At 49.5% G+C, this 21,665-nt stretch overlaps 1 protein-coding gene across 1 annotated transcript in view; it reads left to right on the forward strand.

Moving 5' to 3' along the window:
* The first annotated feature begins 289 nt into the window (after positions 1-289).
* GNMT (glycine N-methyltransferase) overlaps positions 290-21,665 on the forward strand; it is a 68,010-nt gene continuing 46,634 nt past the window's right edge. The window contains exon 1 of the mRNA XM_069768196.1: positions 290-822. Within this exon, the coding sequence (XP_069624297.1) occupies positions 617-822 (206 nt within the window). The 5' untranslated portion in view covers positions 290-616. The remainder of the gene's footprint in view (positions 823-21,665) is intronic.

Genomic DNA, 21,665 nt, shown 5'->3' on the forward strand with positions numbered 1-21,665 from the left:
TCCCTCCCTCCTTCCTTCCCTTCCTTCCTCCCTCCATTCCTTCTTCCCTTCCTTCCTTGCCTCATTTCCTCCCTTCCTCTCTCCCTTCCTCCATTCCTCCCTTCCTTCCTCCCTCTCTCCCGTCCATCCCTCCCTTCCTCCATCCCCTCATTCCTCCCTCCCTCCCTTCTTTCCTCCATCCCTTCTTTCCTTCCTTCCTCCCTCTCTCCCTCCCTCCCTTCCTTCTTCCCTTCCTTCTTCCCTCCCTTCCTCCCCTCCTTCCTTCCCTCCCGTCACATTGAGGACATGTGGAGTTCCCGGTAGTGCGGGGTGACGGGACACATCCTCACTGGTGCTTCGCCCTCCACCCCGTGAGCATCACTTGGGATTGGCTGTGTGGGAGGTGTGACACTAGTGGGAAGTTGTGCAGCTGTATGTTTGGGCACAGCCAGTGATCTGGGTGGGGGTGTCAGACATGTCGGGGCAGGGATTGGTCGGACACTGTGTGTTTTCAGTGTGTAATCACTCTGTGCTGACAGTGCAGAACGTGGAGAGTCACTTCCAGGCACATGCTGTATAACGGTGACTGGCATTGATCCCTCAGGTATAACGTGTCGCTAACATCGCAGGTGAAGCAATGGTGGACAGTGTGTATCGCACCCGGTCACTGGGGGTGGCAGCTGAAGGCCTTCCCGACCAGTATGCTGATGGGCGAGCAGCTCGTGTCTGGCATTACTACATTGGAGACAAGAGAGGCCGTACAGATGAATATCGGACCTGGATCCTGAGCCTGCTGCACCAGCATGGCTGCCAGACGGTGCTGGACGTCGCCTGCGGCACTGGGTGAGCACACTGAGACATGGTGACAGGCAAACCTGAAGTGACAGGACGCTCGTAATACATGAAACAGAATATATCAATGAGCCGATGTCCTGACACAAATCTCCAGAGCTACTTACATTACATACATGTCACATACGGTAGTGCACGACATGGCATAACAATCTCCTGGCGTAACAATCTCCTGTCATACAACGCTCTGTCATCCTCTATTATCAGTAACACACTGCTCCATCATCCTGTATTATCAGTAATACACCGCACCGACATCCTGTATTATCAGTAATACACCGCTTCTTCATCCTGTATTATTAGTAATACACTGCTCCTTCATCCTGTATTATCAGTAATACACCGCTCCTTCATCCTGTATTATCAGTAATACACCGCTCCTTCATCCTGTATTATCAGTAATACACTGCTCCTTCATCCTGTATTATCAGTAATACACCGCTCCTTCATCCTGTATTATCAGTAGTACAACACTTCTTCATCTTGTATTATCAGTAATACACCGCTCCTTCATCCTGTATTATCAGTAATACACCGCTCCTTCATCCTGTATTATCAGTAATACACCGCTCCTTCATCCTGTATTATCAGTAATACACTGCTCCTTCATCCTGTACTAACAGTAATACACCGCTCCTTCATCCTGTATTATCAGTAATACACCGCTCCTTCATCCTGTATTATCAGTAATACACCGCTCCTTCATCCTGTATTATCAGTAATACACCGCTCCTTCATCCTGTATTATCAGTAATACACCGCTCCTTCATCCTGTATTATCAGTAATACACCGCTCCGTCATCCTGTATTATCAGTAATACACCGCTCCGTCATCCTGTATTATCAGTAATACACCGCTCCTTCATCCTGTATTATCAGTGATACACCGCTCCTTCATCCTGTATTATCAGTAATACACCGCTCCGTCATCCTGTATTATCAGTAATACACCGCTCCTTCATCCTGTATTATCAGTGATACACCGCTCCTTCATCCTGTATTATCAGTGATACACCGCTCCTTCATCCTGTATTATCAGTGATACACCGCTCCGTCATCCTGTATTATCAGTGATACACCGCTCCTTCATCCTGTATTATCAGTAATACACCGCTCCGTCATCCTGTATTATCAGTAATACACCGCTCCTTCATCCTGTATTATCAGTAATACACCGCTCCTTCATCCTGTATTATCAGTAATACACCGCTCCTTCATCCTGTATTATCAGTAGTACACCGCTCCTTCATCCTGTATTACCAGTAGTATAACACTCCTTCATCCTGTATTATCAGTAATACACCGCTTCTTCATCCTGTATTATCAGTAAAGTCTTCCTCACAGGTCCATTTTTTATGTCGGTGCGCGGTCCATTTTTTAAGGACAGCAAATGCGGACATGCACACACCCATTATGTTCAATCGTGGTGCTAACATGTCAGGGTTTCCAGACAGAATACAATGTAGGAGAACGTGGTCAAATTCTGCGCTGCTGAATCTTGCAGTCCAAAGGTATTATTAAAAAGTGGTCTTTATTCGACACGTTTCTGAGTTTCAAACAATTCCTTCATCAGGTGGTATTTCCTGATGGAGTTCTTTGAAACTCAGAAACCCGTTGAATAAAGACCACTTTTTAATACCTTTGGACTGCAAGATTCAGCAGCGCAGAATTTGACCACGTTCTCCTACGTTGTGTTCTCAATGGCCGGTCCCTCGTGGATCCGTGGATCTGCAGCAGCGAAACTCTCCAATGCTCGTCTGCGAGGTTAAGTGAAAAATGACATTCTTCGGCTTTGACAGGAGTAAGTGAGGGAGCGGGGAGTGAAGAGACTGGACTACGGCCGTTTCGTGCACTAGTGCTTCCATGGACCCGTGGAAGCGCTAGTGCGTGAAACGGCCGTCGTGCAGTCTCTTCACTCCCCGCTCCCTCACTTACTCCTGTCAAAGCCGAAGAATGTCATTTTTCACTTAAGTGTTAAATAAAGGACACGTTTCTAGCTGAAGAAATCGGGTGAGTGCCACATTTCTTTTCTTCGTTTTGTGTGCTATATGGATTGTGGATTTCCTGTGTGTAGCACCACCCTTTTCAGCAGTGAGCCCAGAGTGTCAGATCCGTAGTAGATCAAATTGCTATAGATGGGGGAATTTACCAGCATTCAGTGCTGGTAATACCCGCTGTTCTTTGGAAAGTGGGCTTCGCATGGAATAGCCTTCATTTCTAAGAACAAGAATAGACTGTCGAGTTTCACATTAAAGTTATTTTTTTTCTGGTTATTTTGAGAGTTTAATGTTTAACTTGCTCAAAGGAAGGTCAGGTTTATAGGTTCTCTAATCAGCCAAACTGTTTTCAGCTGTGCTAACATACTTGCACAATGGTATTCTAACCATCCATTAGCCTTCTTACACAGTTAGCAAACACAAAGTGCCATAAGAACACTGGAGTGATGGTTGTTGGAAATGGGCCTCTATACACCTATGAAGATATTGCATTACAAACCAGACGTCTGCAGCTAGAATAGTCATTTACCAAATTAAAAAATGTATTTCTGAATCATTTAATGTTAACTTCACTGGAAAAAAACTGTGCTTTTCTTTCAAAAATAAGGACATTTCTAAGTGACCCTAAACTTTCGAATTTTAGTGTAAACATACAGAAAACCTTAAAATTACCAATTTTATTAGATGTTTTAAAAAAAATCACAAACAACAACTATCAAACATGATTAAAAAATACTAAACCTTAATGAAACACCCTAAAGTGGCTCCTCACCTCTTACTCTGCCTAACAGTGGAGGTTGGCACCCTAGATTATACGAGATGGCGCCCCCGCTCCACGGCGGCTGTCCCTCTATCACCCTAGCAGTTCCTCCCCATATAGGAGATGCAGCCTAATAGCTATAAAGCTCCGTATAACAAAACACACCGCTAATTAGGCCAAAGACCTTGGAGATGAACACATCCAACACAATGCAACGGACCAGTTCATGATAATATAGGATAGCAGCAAGCGGGTCTACTTATCCCCTGCCGGACGCCTTGACGCATTTCCCCATGCGTGGTTCATCAGGAGACCTGGATTATGGACCATATGTGGTCATGGCTGAGATCCATGATGCTGTGATATTTGTTTCCCTTGATTAAGTGAAATATCCCACCACGTAATTGTGACTTCCGGAAGTACATCTATTCATTTTACCCATGGACGCCACTATGTGTCTAGCGGTGTATGAATCAGGTCGCAGGCGGTGGCCGAAAAGTGAACAACATCACTAACTTCTTACGCAACATGTGCTGGCCTCACTGCTTACATCACTTCCGCTGTTGCGCCTCAGCCTCTACTCTCCGGTACTTTTGGTACTTGGAGAGATCGTTATCGCAGTCCACACATGCTTCTTTCTTCCCATATAACCTTATTTATTTATAAATTAAAATTCCTTGAGATTATTGGTTCTTAGCTAAAGATTGGGGCTGATAAACACATCATGAACAAATAATAATCCACCTATATTAAAACAACTAACAACGAAGAAAGGATAACAGAGGTCTGTAAGCTTAATAGTGAGGAGTAAATATGTATAGAACTCCTCCTAGGGTGATAGAGGGGCAGCCGCCGTGGAGCGGGGGCGCCATCTCTTATAATCTAGGGTGCCATCCTCCACTGTTGGGCACAGTAATAGGTGAGGAGCCACTTTAGGGTATTTCATTAGGGTTTAGTATTTTTTGATCATGTTTGATATTTATTTGTTATTTTTAATTTTTTTTAATTTTAAGGTTTTCTGTACGTTTACGATATCAATAAGGACAGCCACACACCTGAGGTCCGGAAGTCAGCCATTGCCAGCTTGAAAAGGGGTAAGCTGACACCCAATGCTCCTGCCATCCGGTCCTCAGAAGGTCTTGCCCCATCTTCCAGCACCCGGCCTGCATCTGACTTCCTCTGGTGCTATACTTGCAACCAAACTGGTGACATCAGCTTCACCTGCCCAGAGAGGAAGGAGAAGAACCCCAAATCTGAGGCCCAGGGTCCTACTGCGGCAGTCCTTTTTGTGGTTGGGGCGGTTGTCAGTGCCCGTGAAAATGGTTACTGTGGGCGACACCATCAGTGTGGGGCTCAAGGACACTGATGCAGAATGAACTCTTATCCACCCTGAATTTGTGTTCCCCGAAGAACTTTTCCCTGGGAAAACCCTGACTGTCAGTGAGTTTGGGGGTGCTCACTGACCTTTACCGATGGCCTGGGTTTTCCTAGACTAAGGTGCCGGGCGGGGGAAGGGGGGGCTGGGTTGAGAAAGCAGGGATGTCCGAGAATCTTCCCACAAATGTTTTATTGAGAACTGATCTGTGACTGTTGGTTGCTCAATACATTCCTGGCAACCCTTCCAGATCTGATACTCCATGTGTTTCAAATGTTGATAATGTGGATGTCAATGTCATGCATGATGATAATGTGTCTCGTGATACAGGAGAACTCAGCTGTCAGGAACCTGAGGTATTTGATCACGCACACTGAGCTCTGCTATGTCCCTTAAAGCTGAGCAGACACACACTGCGGGCCATTCCAAACCCCCCTCTTCACGCTCTGCTTGTGTGTATGTGAATCCTAAGCATTATGTTCGCATTATGTTCTCATACACTTTATGCAGTATTAGCCCTCTGTGTCTGTACTGCTACATACTTAGGCTGATAACTGGTTCATGCAGCTTTACATGAACACCTGAGCCTTACACTATGGCCGGTCCGAATAACTAAAGCAATTGTTACCATCCACCTCTCGTGTCTCCCCTTTTCCTCATAGTTTGTAGCTTGCGAGCAGTAGGGCCCTCATTCCTCTTGGTTTCTATTCTGAACTGTGATTATTGTTATGCTGTAATGTCTATTGTCTGTACAAGTCCCCTCTATAATTTGTAAAGCGCTGCGGAATATGTTGGCGCTATATAAATAAAAATTATTATTATTATATTATAAGCCCCTCCCTGAAGAATTTTTATGGTTCCATGTGGCAGGCAGAGCAGTCTCCCTAAAACTACTCATACCCCCTCCCACATAGTACTAGTTGAAATTGGTGTAGCCACCATGAGATCCTTTGTTCTATTAATGTGATATATAGTGGCACCAATCCGGGCTAGGGATATAAGAATTGTATATTCCGGATGTCCATCGATGGATCTGTCACTCAGCGAAAGCGCTAGCAGCTAAACACAACAAGGGAAAAGCATGGATTTCTCCTTATGCGGTTCATGTAAGTGCACCGTGGGTACACTTAAAAGAATCGCCCCGACGTGGTGCACCTCATGTTGTTCATATACGAGATTCATACAGCGAGATATGCGTAAAAATAGTTTTCATATTCTAAGTAAAGGGGAGGTTTCAGCCCCTAAGTGATGTCACCACAGGGGGAGTGCCTGGGTTTTGGGCTAGGAATACCTTAGTGAGACAGCATTCTTTCAGTGTCTTTATCCAGGGCTAGCTGAGATACAGATGTGTGGCATGCATCTTGATGTATCCCCTCCTACACAACACATGGACTGGCATAAGATAAGATGACATAACGCTATGTAAGTGTTTTCCGCTTTTAATCCTTTTTTATTTGTAATTGTATTGTACATATGATTTGTCTCCTTTATAATATCTTTTTATACTTTGTAAACACTGCCTACCATTTTTGGAGTAAAATATACAATTTACTAGCTTGTCTCTCCTTGTTCTAAACGAACTGTTGCGTCCTCTGAAGTAAATTACGCTACTGATTTGGGATGGCTCCAGGCCCGTTAATCCTTTGAAAAACGGAAGTGGTGGCAGCGACTTTGTCCTGGGCATTTGGGAGGTTTTGTAGCAACGGCGGCTTTGATAATTATTGTTCCCGCCTGCGTGGTAGTAGTTGCATCACCCTCACTGCAGCGTGCCCAATAACCAGTACATAGCAAGCGGCCTTTATGGTGACTAATTATCCTAGGTGCAGTACCCTGACTGACCTGAGGGTAAGGGGGGTGCCAGAGAGCTGCAAGTTCCAAACCAGAACTGGGAAGTGGGATATAGATAAATCCCCTTCAGAAGGAACCATTGGCCACCATGATAGATTGGTGGGATTCGTGACATATTGTTGGCAGCACGATGTGATCCATGACATCAGCCATGTGATGATGCGGGGTGTTGCTGTTGATGATCTCCTTTAAAGGAGCAAGCAACAGTGCTAATCCTAACCCTACAGGAACAGGCATGGGTATCATTAAGCAGGAGGTCCCATGCACTGGATCAGTGACAAGACAGACTGTGACAAGGCCGCTGGAGGTTACCCCATAGTTAACACTGCTCCTGAGGTATAAGGGGAGGCAGGGAAGTTTTTTCCCAAGCCTGTCAGGGTGGTGGGAAAGTGTGTCCCAGAATTTGTCAGGATGGTGAGAAAGTAGTATCCCTGGTCTGTCAGGGTGGTGGGAAAATGTGTCCCACAGCCTGTCAGGATGGTGAGAAAGGGCTTTCTCTGATCAAAGCACTGATAGCAGACCAGTTCGGAGACTGTTCAGTGATGAATATTGGGGTTTGCAATGATTCAATATTTATGGGAGATATTATCAGCGTTGTAGCGAAGGGACAAACAGAATAAATAATAATAATAATAACAGAAGGCATTCACTCACATCAGCGTAGGCTGCCGGGACTCCTCCAACCTAATGACAATGGATGATGCTATCCAGGTCATGACAACAGTATGTGCTGCCTGGGACCTCCAGAGGCAATGATATCTGTAAGTTTGGGGTCTCCTAAAATTGTAACAGACCCAGCACATCCCACAATCTGCTCCTCAATGGGAGGTGTGTGGACGTACCCCGAGCTGTGTTTGGGTCAGTCCTGGAGGGAACAGCTGGCTGCGGGTTCTCGTTTTCCTGAGGGTTCCTCTGCTGAGCGCTCAGTCACTTCTGTGTCATCAGGTTTAGATGTTATGTAATTGTATATATCGGATTGTTTGCTCCATTATGTATCATCTTTGTATATAATTTTATGAGCACTGCCTATCTTTCCAGATTAATGACATTTAATAGCTCTGTTCCTCTCGCTCTATAAACTGCACCCCTGAAGCAATACAGCGCCTGTAATGAGTGTCCAACCGGCCTGTATTAATAATGAGTGCTGGCGCTGGCAGTTACTGGACCAGGGTGTGTATATATATATATATATATATATCTATCTATCTTATATATAATTGCCTAGAATACTACTTCCTGCAATTTGTGCCAACTTCCGTGGCTTTGTCCGGAGCTAATGTCCGGAGCTAATGTCCGGAGCTAAGTGACGTCAACAGTGTCCAGTGTCTGATTGGTTGCCGCCTGCTGCGAGCGACCAATCAGAAACGTGCCGTACTGTGACACACTCCGCCCGCCATTTTGGTGTGATTTTTGAATTTTTACCTCACAGCAAGTTTCTACTGCATGGAGGCGGGCCCAGTGACGTTGCTCTTCAAGCTCCTGCCGAATTTCAAGTATATATGGATTCTAGATTCCCGATTCTTTAGAATCGGGCTGCCATCTAGTCTATTTATATATATATATATGTATATGTAATTGCCCTGACGATTGGAGGCAGCAGAGTTGTGCTCCTCTTACAAACTGGTAACAGAGGTGGGATCTGCATTATTTCCCGGCTGTTATCATTGGCAGGAGACATGACTGTAATATTTCACGCCTCGGGGGGCGAAGATCTCATAGAAGTTGGGAATCTCATCACTTTCTAAGACTAAGTCACATCCTATGGTTTTCTGTTAGGAGTCCCCAGAGGGGAGGTGAAAATGCTAAATGATGACTCCTGTAAGTCCTGGGAGAAGCAGTTGACTGTCGTTCTGCCCGTTACATTGTGGGAGCCGTGGGCGAGGTGCTCCTCTCTTGTGCCCCGCCGGCTCGGGAGAGAAGGTGGGCCTTCTTGCTGGGTGCGTGGACTTGTGCGGTGAGAAGTAACCGATGTTGCCAGGACCCGGTGATTTACAGTCCAATGAGGAAGACCACCAGTCAAAAGTAAACTGAATTAGAATCTTCTTTTGGTTTATTAAGAAAGGAATGGCATAAACCAGTGCAGAGTTCAACAAACTAAACATGGCCGCTCTGGCATAAAGGGAACACAAAAGATAACATATTGAGTGGGGATACTCTGCCAACTTTGCACATTGTCCCTCCTGCAGAGAATGGGGGCCTGTAATTGTTACTGTAGGTGCACTTCCCCTGTGAGAAGATCACATCGTATCATTGTTACATCAGTAATTTGCGTTTTATTGCATGAAATAAGGATGTGCTCGCCGACCGACCAGCAGGAATTCTGGCCCTTACAGACCTGTGCCTATGGTCGGCCCACAATCCGTGATGTGCACATACTGATATCTAACTGTACTTTAACCTGAGACATTTAGCAGACGATTGAGGAGTTCTTGGAGCCACGTCACGGCATTCTCCGATGGGACAGTCCTACTCTACGGTTTTTATATTCGCTGCGCCATTACGGCCTCCTAAATGTATTAAATGTACCTGAAGCGTTTCTGGATCACTCCCATGGCGCCAGAGGGGCGAGCGCAGATGAAGGCCGACCAGCAGGAATTCTGGCTCTTACAGACCTCGCTCATTACCAGAATTAATGGCGCCTGTAGAGAAGACTCCTGTCCACACGCTCAGTCACACTCCAACTAGTCTAGACAGGAATATATAGCCAACACCTCTGCTTCTATTAAAACACATTCTACTCCTCACGATAATCATATATATATTGTAAGATGGCCGCCGGACTAGGCCTTGAGGGGAGATTTGAGTCATCGCGGCTATTAGCTACGGTGATGCGAGCTCGGAGGTATGCTCCAGCACATATAGTGCTGAGAGAGTTATTTGGCCATTCCAGGGCCAGGTTTTATGAGCCATCATAAGAGATGGGTGGGAATGACCGCTCACATCTCTGACCCCAGGGGCGTGGATTGGCAGATAAAATGGAGGCCGAGTCTCTCAGTCAGTGTCTGTGGCTGGAGGTGTGCAGACTAAAGACCCTGACCTGAGCGGGCGGACCCGCAGGACTATATGGACTACTCGGCTCCTGTTTGTTTTACACTTTGTGCCAGAAAAGGACGATCATCTCTTTTTCTATCCAGAGCAGTTTCTGCAGTTTTAATAAACTTACTTGGACTCTTCATGAATCCCGCGTCCTGTGCCGACCTCAGCTGCAGCCGAGTACAGATCCCTACAGTGTATATGTTACCATAGAGTGCCGTGAGTGCAGATCCCTACAGTGTATATGTTACCATAGAGTGCCGTGAGTACAGATCCCTACAGTATATATGTTACCAAAGAGTGCCGTGAGTACAGATCCCTACAGTGTATATGTTACCATAGAGTGCCGTGAGTGCAGATCCCTACAGTATATATGTTACCATAGAGTGCCGTGAGTACAGATCCCTACAGTGTATATGTTACCATAGAGTGCCGTGAGTACAGATCCCTACAGTATATATGTTACCATAGAGTGCCGTGAGTACAGATCCCTACAGTATATATGTTACCATAGAGTGCCGTGAGTACAGATCCCTACAGTGTATATGTTACCATAGAGTGCCGTGAGTGCAGATCCCTACAGTATATGTTACCATAGAGTGCCGTGAGTACAGATCCCTACAGTGTATATGTTACCATAGAGTGCCGTGAGTGCAGATCCCTACAGTATATGTTACCATAGAGTGCCGTGAGTACAGATCCCTACAGTGTATATGTTACCATAGAGTGCCGTGAGTGCAGATCCCTACAGTATATGTTACCATAGAGTGCCGTGAGTACAGATCCCTACAGTATATGTTACCATAGAGTGCCGTGAGTACTGATCCCTACAGTATATATGTTACCATAGAGTGCCGTGAGTGCAGATCCCTACAGTGTCTATGTTACCATAGAGTGCCGTGAGTGCAGATCCCTACAGTATATATGTTACCATAGAGTGCCGTGAGTGCAGATCCCTACAGTGTCTGTTACCATAGAGTGCCGTGAGTGCAGATCCCTACAGTGTCTATGTTACCATAGAGTGCCGTGAGTACAGATCCCTACAGTGTATATGTTACCATAGAGTGCCGTGAGTGCAGATCCCTACAGTGTCTATGTTACCATAGAGTGCCGTGAGTGCAGATCCCTACAGTGTCTATGTTACCATAGAGTGCCGTGAGTGCAGATCCCTACAGTGTCTGTTACCATAGAGTGCCGTGAGTGCAGATCCCTACAGTGTCTGTTACCATAGAGTGCCGTGAGTGCAGATCCCTACAGTGTCTGTTACCATAGCGTGCCGTGAGTACAGATCCCTACAATGTCTGTTACCATAGAGTGCCGTGAGTACAGATCCCTACAGTGTCTATGTTACCATAGAGTGCCGTGAGTGCAGATCCCTACAGTGTATATGTTTCCATAGAGTGCCGTGAGTGCAGATCCCTACAGTATATATGTTACCATAGAGTGCCGTGAGTACAGATCCCTACAGTGTCTATGTTACCATAGAGTGTCGTGAGTACAGATCCTTAGTGTCTATGTTACCATAGAGTGCCGTGAGTGCAGATCCCTACAGTGTATATGTTACCATAGAGTGCCGTGAGTACAGATCCCTACAGTGTCTGTTACCATAGTGTCGTGAGTACAGATCCTTAGTGTCTATGTTACCATAGAGTGCCGTGAGTGCAGATCCCTACAGTGTATATGTTACCATAGAGTGTCGTGAGTACAGATCCTTAGTGTCTGTTACCATAGAGTGCCGTGAGTGCAGATCCCTACAGTGTCTATGTTACCATAGAGTGTCGTGAGTACAGATCCTTAGTGTCTATGTTACCATAGAGTGCCGTGAGTGCAGATCCCTACAGTGTATATGTTACCATAGAGTGCCGTGAGTACAGATCCCTACAGTGTATATGTTACCATAGAGTGCCGTGAGTACAGATCCCTACAGTGTCTATGTTACCATAGAGTGCCGTGAGTGCAGATCCCTACAGTGTATATGTTACCATAGAGTGTCGTGAGTGCAGATCCCTACAGTATATGTTACCATAGAGTGCCGTGAGTACAGATCCCTACAGTGTCTGTTACCATAGAGTGCCGTGAGTACAGATCCCTACAGTGTCTGTTACCATAGAGTGCCGTGAGTACAGATCCCTACAGTGTCTGTTACCATAGAGTGCCGTGAGTACAGATCCCTACAGTGTCTGTTACCATAGAGTGCCGTGAGTGCAGATCCCTACAGTGTCTATGTTACCATAGAGTGCCGTGAGTGCAGATCCCTACAGTGTCTATGTTACCATAGAGTGCCGTGAGTACAGATCCCTACAGTGTCTGTTACCATAGAGTGCCGTGAGTACAGATCCCTACAGTGTCTATGTTACCATAGAGTGCCGTGAGTGCAGATCCCTACAGTGTATATGTTACCATAGAGTGCCCGGTAACTAGGTGGTCTCTAGCGCTCCAGGACTGTAGGAAAGTGGGAAACTGCGTGGTAACGCGGGTGCCCTGTCTAGACTTCTATATTACAGGGTGGGCCATTTATATGGGTACACCTAAATAAAATGGGAATGGTGGGTGATATTAACTTCCTGTTTGTGGCACATTAGTATAAGGGAGGGGAAACCTTTTCAGGATGGGTGGTGACCGTGGCGGCCATTTTGAAGTTGGCCATTTTGGATCCAACTTTATTTTTTCCAATGGGAAGAGGGTCATGTGACATCAAACTTATTGAGAATTTCACCAGAAACACAATGGTGTGCTTGGTTTTAACGAAACTTTATTCTTTCATGAGTTATTTACAAGTTTATGACCACTGATAAAATGTGTTCAAAGTGCTGCCCATTGTGTGGGATTGTCAACGCAACCCTCTTCTCCCACTCATGACACACTGATACCAACACCGCAGAAGAAATGCTAGCACAGGCTTCCAGTATCCGCTGTTTCAGATGCTGCACATCTCGTATCTTCACAGCATAGACAATTGCCTTCAGATGACCCCAACGATAAGTCTAATGGGGTCAGATCGGGAGACCTAGGTGGCCGTTCAACTGGCCCACGACGATCAATCCACTTTCCAGGAAACTGTTCATGCACTGAAGATGGCACGTTCGCGGAGTTTTTCCAGCAAGATGGTGCCCATTATGGGTGTCAGGTCCGAGCATTCCTACATGAACAGTTTCCTGGAAAGTGGATTGGTCGTCGTGGGCCTCTTTTAGTGCTGCCTCCCCCATTGGTGAGTATGACACTATCGGCAGTGACTTTGGCCTTTTGCAGCAGATCCGGCAGTTTTTCCACATCTGCCGCGTAACGGATCACTTACGGCAGCACTGCGTTCGGCCTCATTCATTCCCTATGGGACTGCGGACATGTGCAGCACTTGCGGTTTTGCTGCGATCCGGCAAATGTGGTACTTGCAGCAATGGAAATAACACTGCTAGCAGTGTCTCACCGCAAGAGCAAAACCGCAAGTGCCGCACATGTCCGCAAGTAGCCATCACTACCTGTCCCTGCACCTTGCTAGCTCACCCCTCACTGACCTAAAACTGCACTATAAAGCTTTAGAAAAACAATTTATTAACTGCCATATTCCTCTGATAATGAGGCTCCAGGCTGCGGTGTAGACTGGGACGGGCAGTCTCCGGGTCTCCATCCTCTCACACCCTCAGTCCCGGCCTCACTGCCTGTGCACAGACCTCCCTCCACCAGACCCGGTAATCACCGCTCACAGTGGCATACCGGCAGAGGGGTATCTAGGGTTCTGGCACCAGGGGTAAGAATTCACCAAGGACATATGCGATTTGCACACTAAGGGTACCGTCACACAGTGGCATTTTGATCGCTACGACGGCACGATTTGTGACGTTCCAGCGATATATCCGTGACGTTCCAGCGATCTCGCTGTGTCTGACACGCTCCTGCGATCAGGGACCCCGCTGAGAATCGTACGTCGTAGCAGTTAGTTTGAAACTTTCTTTCGTCGTCTAGTGTCCCGCTGTGGCGGCATGATCGCATGGTGTAACAAAGGTGTGCACGACATTGTATACGATGTGCGCATAGTAACCAACGGCTTCTACATCGCACATACGTCATGAAATTATCGCTCCAGCGTCGTACATTGCAAAGTGTGACAGCAGTCTACGACGCTGGAGCGATATTGTTACGATGCTGGAGCGTCACGGATCGTGCCGTCGTAGCGATCAAAATGCCACTGTGTGACGGTACCCTTAAATAGTCATGTACCCACAAGCTCCTCTCCCTAATGCTCTCAATGATGAGTGAAAAACAAAAGCAGAAGAGAAGCTCGATGTCACAGGACCATAAGTGTGAAAATCGCATATGAGTGAAGTGTCCATGTGACGACTACTGGAACCTGCAGAGCTGAATCCTGACATCGCAGCTTCTGAATTCTCACAACGCATGCACTGCACACTTTTAGGATTCTCCCCTGCCGGTGGACGGACATGTCAGCACAAGTATGTGATTTGTATACGTCTGACCACATTCCGACTAGACGTGCCCGGCCTCACTCAGTTCATTTTCATTGACGGAGGCCACACATGTCTACATGTCAGCACGTGATCGCTGTAGCGTTTCACCCACAACGTGTCTTGGGGGACACTCGCTTGGCAGCAGAATAATCATAGACAGGCGCGTTTTTTTCACATAAATAGTCCATGTGGTTTATTATACTCTCAGCATAAACCACTGTAGGCCATGTTACATATCACAGACCTCACATAGTCCTTTACTTCATCATATACGGCTTTACAAATCATTCATTATTCCAGCCTGTATCTCTCCAGTCGCCGGGTGACTGCACAGTTCAGCAGCTGTCCTATGTTTGCACACAGTTCTTTTCCCCATACCAGGGGTTACCTCTCAGGAGCTCCTGCTCCACAGGTTGACTCCATGTCAGTCCTGGCTTCGCCAGCACAGAAGCCGTCCCAGGCTCTGTAGGTATACGGTCTCTAGGTGCTTCCAGGACGACTCCACTCCCAGGAGCCTCCAACACTAACCATCCAGGACCTACAGCACACGGGCTACTCAGTGCCAAAGACCAACCATGTGCTATTCAGGAATTCCCAGGATTTCCAACACAGGCTTCCAGGACCTTGCACTTGGACCACTCAGATCCAAACACAGCAACCGTGTGATCCACACCCTGGTCACATTACATACCTGTAACCACTCCCCTGGGTGGGTGTGTGTGGCTAGTTTGACCTGCCCATCTCTCATAACTAGCCCTGCCAGTCTCCCATTAGAACTAAACATTTACATGTGGGACTACAGGTCCCAGACCACAACACAACTTTAGACTGACAGAGCAGAGTGTCCTCCTCTTCGACACACGTACCGGCCATCTACAATTCTGCTGGACTTTGTCTCATCCCAATTATGCCTCCAAGTGCATCTTGAAGTGCACACGCAGCGCCCCCTGGCTGTAACATTGGTCACTGCACCACACCGCATTAATGTAAATCCCCAGCACGAGAGAATCCTGACAGCGTGCAGTGCACACTGTGAGTACTCAGAAGTCTGCAGTCACAAAGAATATAAGAATATATTGTCTCATATATTTACCCCCGCACTTTCTATACTGCCTGCTCACCTGACTCCCCATACTGTATCTGCACACATCCCATCACCCTCACTCCCCGTACTCTGTCCACATACATTTTTCACATCGCTACTCATACTGTGTCCGCATACATTCCCCCGTTCGCTCCCCATACTGTCTACACCCATCCCCATACTGTTTCCTCATACATGCCCTCATTCCCCCATACTGTTTCCTCACACATGCCCCCCATTCCCTTGTACTGTTTCCTCCTATATGCCCCCAATCTCCCACTTTGCTCATTTTGTGTCCTCAAATCTCCCCACACATTAAATCTCCCCATCCCCACTAAAAATTTCCACACACACAATGAATAACCCCATCCTCACTCAAATTATCCCCACACATAATAAATCCCCCCATCCCCACTCAAATTGTCCCCTTCCCGTGCACTTAATCTTTGGTGTCTTCAGCTCTACTGGAGCACTTACCACCAGTGTTCGCCTCTGCAGCCCGGGTAAGTGACGTTAGCAGCATGATCACATGATCTGATCACGCTGCTCTCGTTGCTCTGACCCAGCAGTCAGAGCCTCAATTGTACTCACGTCTGTAAGATGCGAGTACAATTGATCCCTCCGCAGGTTGACCCTAGGTCACGACCCTGTGATGTCACAGAACTCCAGCAGCCCCCAGGAGAATGGTAGGGACTAGGTCCTGCTCGTGAGCACCTGTGGCCCTGGCCCCCCGAGGGCTTCTCCACCGCGGGCCGCTGTCTGATATTTCACTGCAGCCACAGCAGAGCCTGGAGGAGGAGGATGGGAGCCGGCTGGTGAACTCTCTGCCCTCAGCCATGGCCAGACGGGGCTCCCTCTTCATTCAGGTAGTGGAAGAACTTACCGGCCAAGGACATGTAAGTAGAGGCACGGAGCAGCTGTCGGCTGGGGAACATGGGCAGCGAAGGAGCGGGCTGTGTCCGGGGTCAGGCTGCAAAGTTCAGTAACAATTGAGGTGGGTGGGAGGGCTGACCGCGCCGGACTTAAAAAAAACAAAAAACCCTTGCTCAGGTGCCGCCCCCCACATCCTGGCACCCTAGGCACGTGCCCTCAAGTGCCTAGTGGCAAATACGGTCCTGGGTGGAGGACTGTGGCTGTAACCATTTCTGCACCAGGTGGAGTAAGTCGAACATCTAGGAATGAGGTGGCTTATGACCGCAATACGCCCAATGAGCGAGCGAATAGCTCAGTTTTCAGTTTCCCATATTCCCTGGCATCTTGGAAGGCCAGGTCATAATTAGCCTTCAGTCTCTCTCGCTCCGCCATAAATGCCTCCACATCATCACCCGGGGTCATTTTCTGCATCGCTCCTCTTACCTGGACCTCTGGGCTGGGTTTCCGGCCTTCCCCGAACCACTGCGGCCAGTAACTCGATCTGCAGTAGCTGGATGTGTAACTTACTCATCTCCTGATGGGCTAGCTGCTGTTGCTGCTGTTGTTACTGCTGCGCGCTCACCAGATGCTTGAGGAGGGCCTCCATTTTGCCTGACGCTGTCCGATGGCTGTGGCCTCCTTTACTCAGGACATGCGGTTTTGACCACGACTGCTACTGGCGTTCCTGGAAAGATGCCCGCATTAGAAACATCACTTGTGGCATCTCACTTACGTGGCGGCACAGAGAGGTAGGAAACATGGAACCACCGTCTCTAAAAGTTCAGGCTGCATAAACCAACCCACGGGAACAAAAACTCCGGCTTTCTAGCCACAACAGGAACAAAACAATGAAAGGAAAACAACAAAGCTGCAGCACAGTCCGTAATGAGCCACAAAGCCTCTGGAGCCTCCTCTCTGCCGGCTAATGCAGACTGGCTGCAGAGCTTGGTGAGGAACGTTCACACCTGCATGTGGCTGCTCTGGGTGTGGCCTGTCTGGGTGTGGCTGGTTTGGGTGTGGCTGCTCTGGGTGTGGCTGCTCTGGGTGTGGCTGCTCTGGGTGTGGCTGCTCTGGGCGTGGCTGCTCTGGGCGTGACTGCTCTGGGCGTGACTGCTCTGCGTGTGGCTGCTCTGGGCGTGGCTGGTCTGGGCGTGACTGCTCTGGGTGTAGCTGCTCTGGGTGTGGCTGGTCTGGGTGTGGCTGCTCTGCGTGTGGCTGCTCTAGGTGTGGCTGCTCTGGGTGTGGCTGCTCTGGGTGTGGCTGCTCTGGGTGTGGCTGCTCTGCATGTGGCTGCTCGGGGTGTGGCTGCTCTGCATGTGGCTGCTCGGGGTGTGGCTGCTCTGCGTGTGGATGCTCTGCATGTGGCTCCGCGGGGTGTGGCTGCTCTGCATGTGGCTGCACGGGTGTGGCTGCTCTGCATGTGGCTCCTCGGGGTGTGGCTGCTCTGCATGTGGCTGCTCTGGGTGTGGCTGCTCTACATGTGGCTGGTCTGGGTGTGGCTGGTCTGGATGTGGCTGCTCTGGGTGTGGCTGCTCTGGGTGTGGCTGCTCTGCATGTGGCTTCTCTGCATGTGGCTCCTCTGGGTATGGCGGCTCTGCATGTGGCTGCTCTGGGTGTGGCTGCTCTGCATGTGGCTGCTCGGGGTGTGGCTGCTCTGAATGTGGATCCTCAGGGTGTGGCTGGTCTGGGTGTGGATGCTCTGCATGTGGCTCCTCGGGGTGTGGCTGCTCTGCATGTGGCTGCTTGGGGTGTGGCTGCTCTGGGTGTGGCTGCTCTGCATGTGGCTCCTCGGGGTGTGGCTGCTCTGCATGTGGCTGCTCGGGGTGTGGCTCCTCTGCATGTGACTGTTCTGCGTGTGGCTGCTCTGCGTGTGGCTGCTCTGGGTGTGGCTGCTCTGGGTGTGGCTGCTCTGGGTGTGGCTGCTCTGCGTGTGGCTGCTGTGCGTGTGGATGCTCTGCGTGTGGCTGCTCGGGGTGTGGCTGCTCTGGGTGTGGATGCTTTGCATGTGGCTGCTCTGGGTGCTGCTGCTCTGCGTGTGGATGCTCTGCATGTGGCTCCTCGGGGTGTGGCTTCTTTGCATGTGGCTGCTCTGGGTGTGGCTGCTCTGGGTGTGGCTGCTCTGCGTGTGGCTGCTCTGGGTGTGGCTGCTCTGCATGTGGCTCCTCGGGGTATGGCTGCTCTGCGTGTGGCTGCTCTGCATGTGGCTCCTCGGGGTGTGGCTGCTCTGCATGTGGCTGCTCGGGGTGTGGCTCCTCTGCATGTGGCTGCTCGGGGTGTGGCTCCTCTGCGTGTGGCTGCTCTGGGTGTGGCTGCTCTGGGTGTGGCTGCTCTGCGTGTGGCTGCTCTGGGTGTGGCTGCTCTGCGTGTGGCTGCTCTGCGTGTGGCTGCTCTGCGTGTGGCTGCTTTGCGTGTGGCTGCTCTGGGTGTGGCTGCTGTGCGTGTGGCTGCTGTGCGTGTGGCTGCTCTGCGTGTGGCTGCTCTGGGTGTGGCTGCTCGGGGTGTGGCTGCTCTGCGTGTGGCTGCTCTGCGTGTGGCTGCTGTGCGTGTGGCTGCTCTGCGTGTGGCTGCTCGGGGTGTGGATGTTCTGCGTGTGGCTGCTCTGTGTGTGGCTGCTCGGTGTGGCTGCTCTGGGTGTGGCTGCTCTGCGTGTGGCTGCTCTGGGGGTGGGTGCTCTGGGTTTGACTGCTCTGCGTGTGGCTGCTCTGCATCTGGCTGATCGGGGTGTGGCTGGTCTGGGTGTGGCTGCTCTGCGTGTGGCTGCTCTGCGTGTGGCTGCTCTGGGTGTGGCTGCTCTGCGTGTGGCTGCTCTGGATGCGGCTGCTCTGCGTGTGGATGTTCTGCATGTGGCTGCTCTGGGTGTGGCTGCTCTGGGTGTGGCTGCTCTGGGTGCGGCTGCTCTGCGTGTGGATGTTCTGCATGTGGCTGCTCTGGGTGTGGCTGCTCTGGGTGCGGCTGCTCTGCGTGTGGCTGCTCTGGGTGTGGCTGCTCTGGGTGCGGCTGCTCTGCGTGTGGATGTTCTGCATGTGGCTCCTCGGGGTGTGGCTGCTCGGGGTGTGGCTGCTCGGGGTGTGGCTGCTCTGGGTGTGGCTGCTCTGCATGTGGCTGCTCTGGGTGTGGCTGCTCTGCATGTGGCTGCTCTGGGTGCGGCTGCTCTGCGTGTGGCTGCTCTGCATGTGGCTGCTCTGGGTGCGGCTGCTCTGCGTGTGGATGTTCTGCATGTGGCTCCTCGGGGTGTGGCTGCTCGGGGTGTGGCTGCTCTGCGTGTGGCTGCTCTGGGTGTGGCTGCTCGGGGTGTGGCTGCTCTGCGTGTGGCTGCTCTGCGTGTGGCTGCTCTGGGTGTGGCTGCTCTGGGTGTGGTTGCGTGGTTCCGCCCTTAAGCCCCGCCTCCTTCCGCATGGGTCCTGCGTCGTCCTGCATACCTATCTTTAACATTGGGTACGCAGGGACATGCGGATCTGTGCAGATGCGGCATTTTGACGTGCCCACTGACTGCACAGGACTGCACAGGAACGCAACATTTTACGTTCCTATGTGGTTGGCGGGCACGTCAAAATGCCACATCCGCACACATCCGCATACAACACATGTCCCTGCGTACCCAATGTTAATGATAGGTATGCAGGACCCATGCGGAAGGAGGCGGGGCTTAAGGGCGGAACCACGCAGCCACATGCAAAGCAGCCACATGCAGAGCAGCCACACGCAGATGTGAACCCGGCCTTACATCACATGATCAGGACCTTGTTAGCAGGATGCAGAGCAAGGGTTAACAAATGTAACCGTGTAATGTAACAAGGGATTAACTCCTCGCAGGGAGACAAATGGTTAAGGGGGAATGTGCAGAATAAGCGCAGAATGAGAACAGTCTTTTTAGAAGGAACTTCTGGTGTCCTTTGTGCTCCTTCATGGCAGATGATCCCGCAGGGAGGTCCTTTACACGAGGCTCCGTCTTCTGGCGCCAGTGGTCGGTGTCCGGTACCTTCCGCTGAGCCCGTACTCCATGAATTACAGGGCCACAGGGTCTCTCCAGTCCATGGTGGATCTGCCGGAGTTTACCGGCCAGGAGGAGCGCAGGTATAAGTCCGGCACCTTCTCTGGGCCCCCGCTGTCCTCACAGTCCTGGAGCGCATGACACCCTGCTTCTTAACCATCCCGCCGGTAGCAGCGCCAGTGCTCAGGAGACGGAGCCCAAACTGACTGCTTCCACGCGCGCTGCTGCTTTGCCACGACCCATGCTTCCGGGTGATGAGATTTGTCCGGTCTCTTATTCTTTCCCCCGGACAACAGAGGAGACAGCGCCGACAGTTCCGGACCTGGCACAGGAGACGCACCCTGCAGCCCGGTCTTCCTCCTTACAATCTCACGCAGGTCTGCCCGGAGATAAAGTGGACCTTCTCCCACCCGCTCTATGAGGGTCCACATAAAACCAGCCCTTTTATGCAACTTAACCCTCTCAACACGTAGTGTGCTGGAGAAAAATGCTCTGGTTTCATATCACTGACGCCGTTAAGCGCAGTGACACATATCTCCCCTCTATCACCCTGCCAGTGACTCCGTCTCAGTATATAGTATATAAAGCCTATAAGCAAAAAGGTAAGTGCAGATTTAATGTTCAATATGAAAACTACACCCCCTGGGGCGTTTCCTATTACTTGTGTGGGAGGGTTGCTGTTGGCATGTAATATAGCTCCCTGAAGAAGCCAAGGGCGAAACGCGTGCTGGAGCCGCTTCCCCTCATCTCTATCCTGTTGTATATGTTTCAGAAAGCTAGCGTGGGGGAGGAATGACTGATGGACTTTTCCCTTACATTTTGCATTTCTATCATGTTTTGTTACTCTATTCTCATTTATGGTGGCTGCTGAACTTCTCAGGAAGTAAATTCTACATTTTTGCTGTTTTCATTATTATTGAAGTGTTTTGCTTATATTTACAGCTTATTATCGAAGGTTGAATCACCTCTTTACTATTGTAGAATGTCTTTATAGAGTCCATTAGGGTTTATATCTACTTGTTTGTACGCTGCTTCCTCTTCTTATTGACCTACTGAGTGACTGCGGAGACTTTGCTATCTAACGCCTTTTTTGATTCCCCAGGTTTTTGCTTAATAATTGGGGCAGAAATGCATGGTTTGTCTCCTGCTTGGATGTGGCACTTAGGTATCGCCTTTCCCCCTTTTTTATTCTTTTTATTTTTTATTTGAATTGGTTTGATGTTTCTATAAACTGTGTAATAAAGGTTGTCATTCTTTTACTTGATACGCTCTAGGGTCCTATTCCTTTTTTGGGGCTATATTTTGTTATGGATGAGCGTCATGGATAGACTGTTTTTTCTTCTGATTACTGGCAAGTAATATATGTGATAG

Source organism: Ranitomeya imitator, chromosome 5 (assembly GCF_032444005.1).
Source record: "Ranitomeya imitator isolate aRanImi1 chromosome 5, aRanImi1.pri, whole genome shotgun sequence".
Lineage (NCBI taxonomy): Eukaryota > Metazoa > Chordata > Amphibia > Anura > Dendrobatidae > Ranitomeya > Ranitomeya imitator.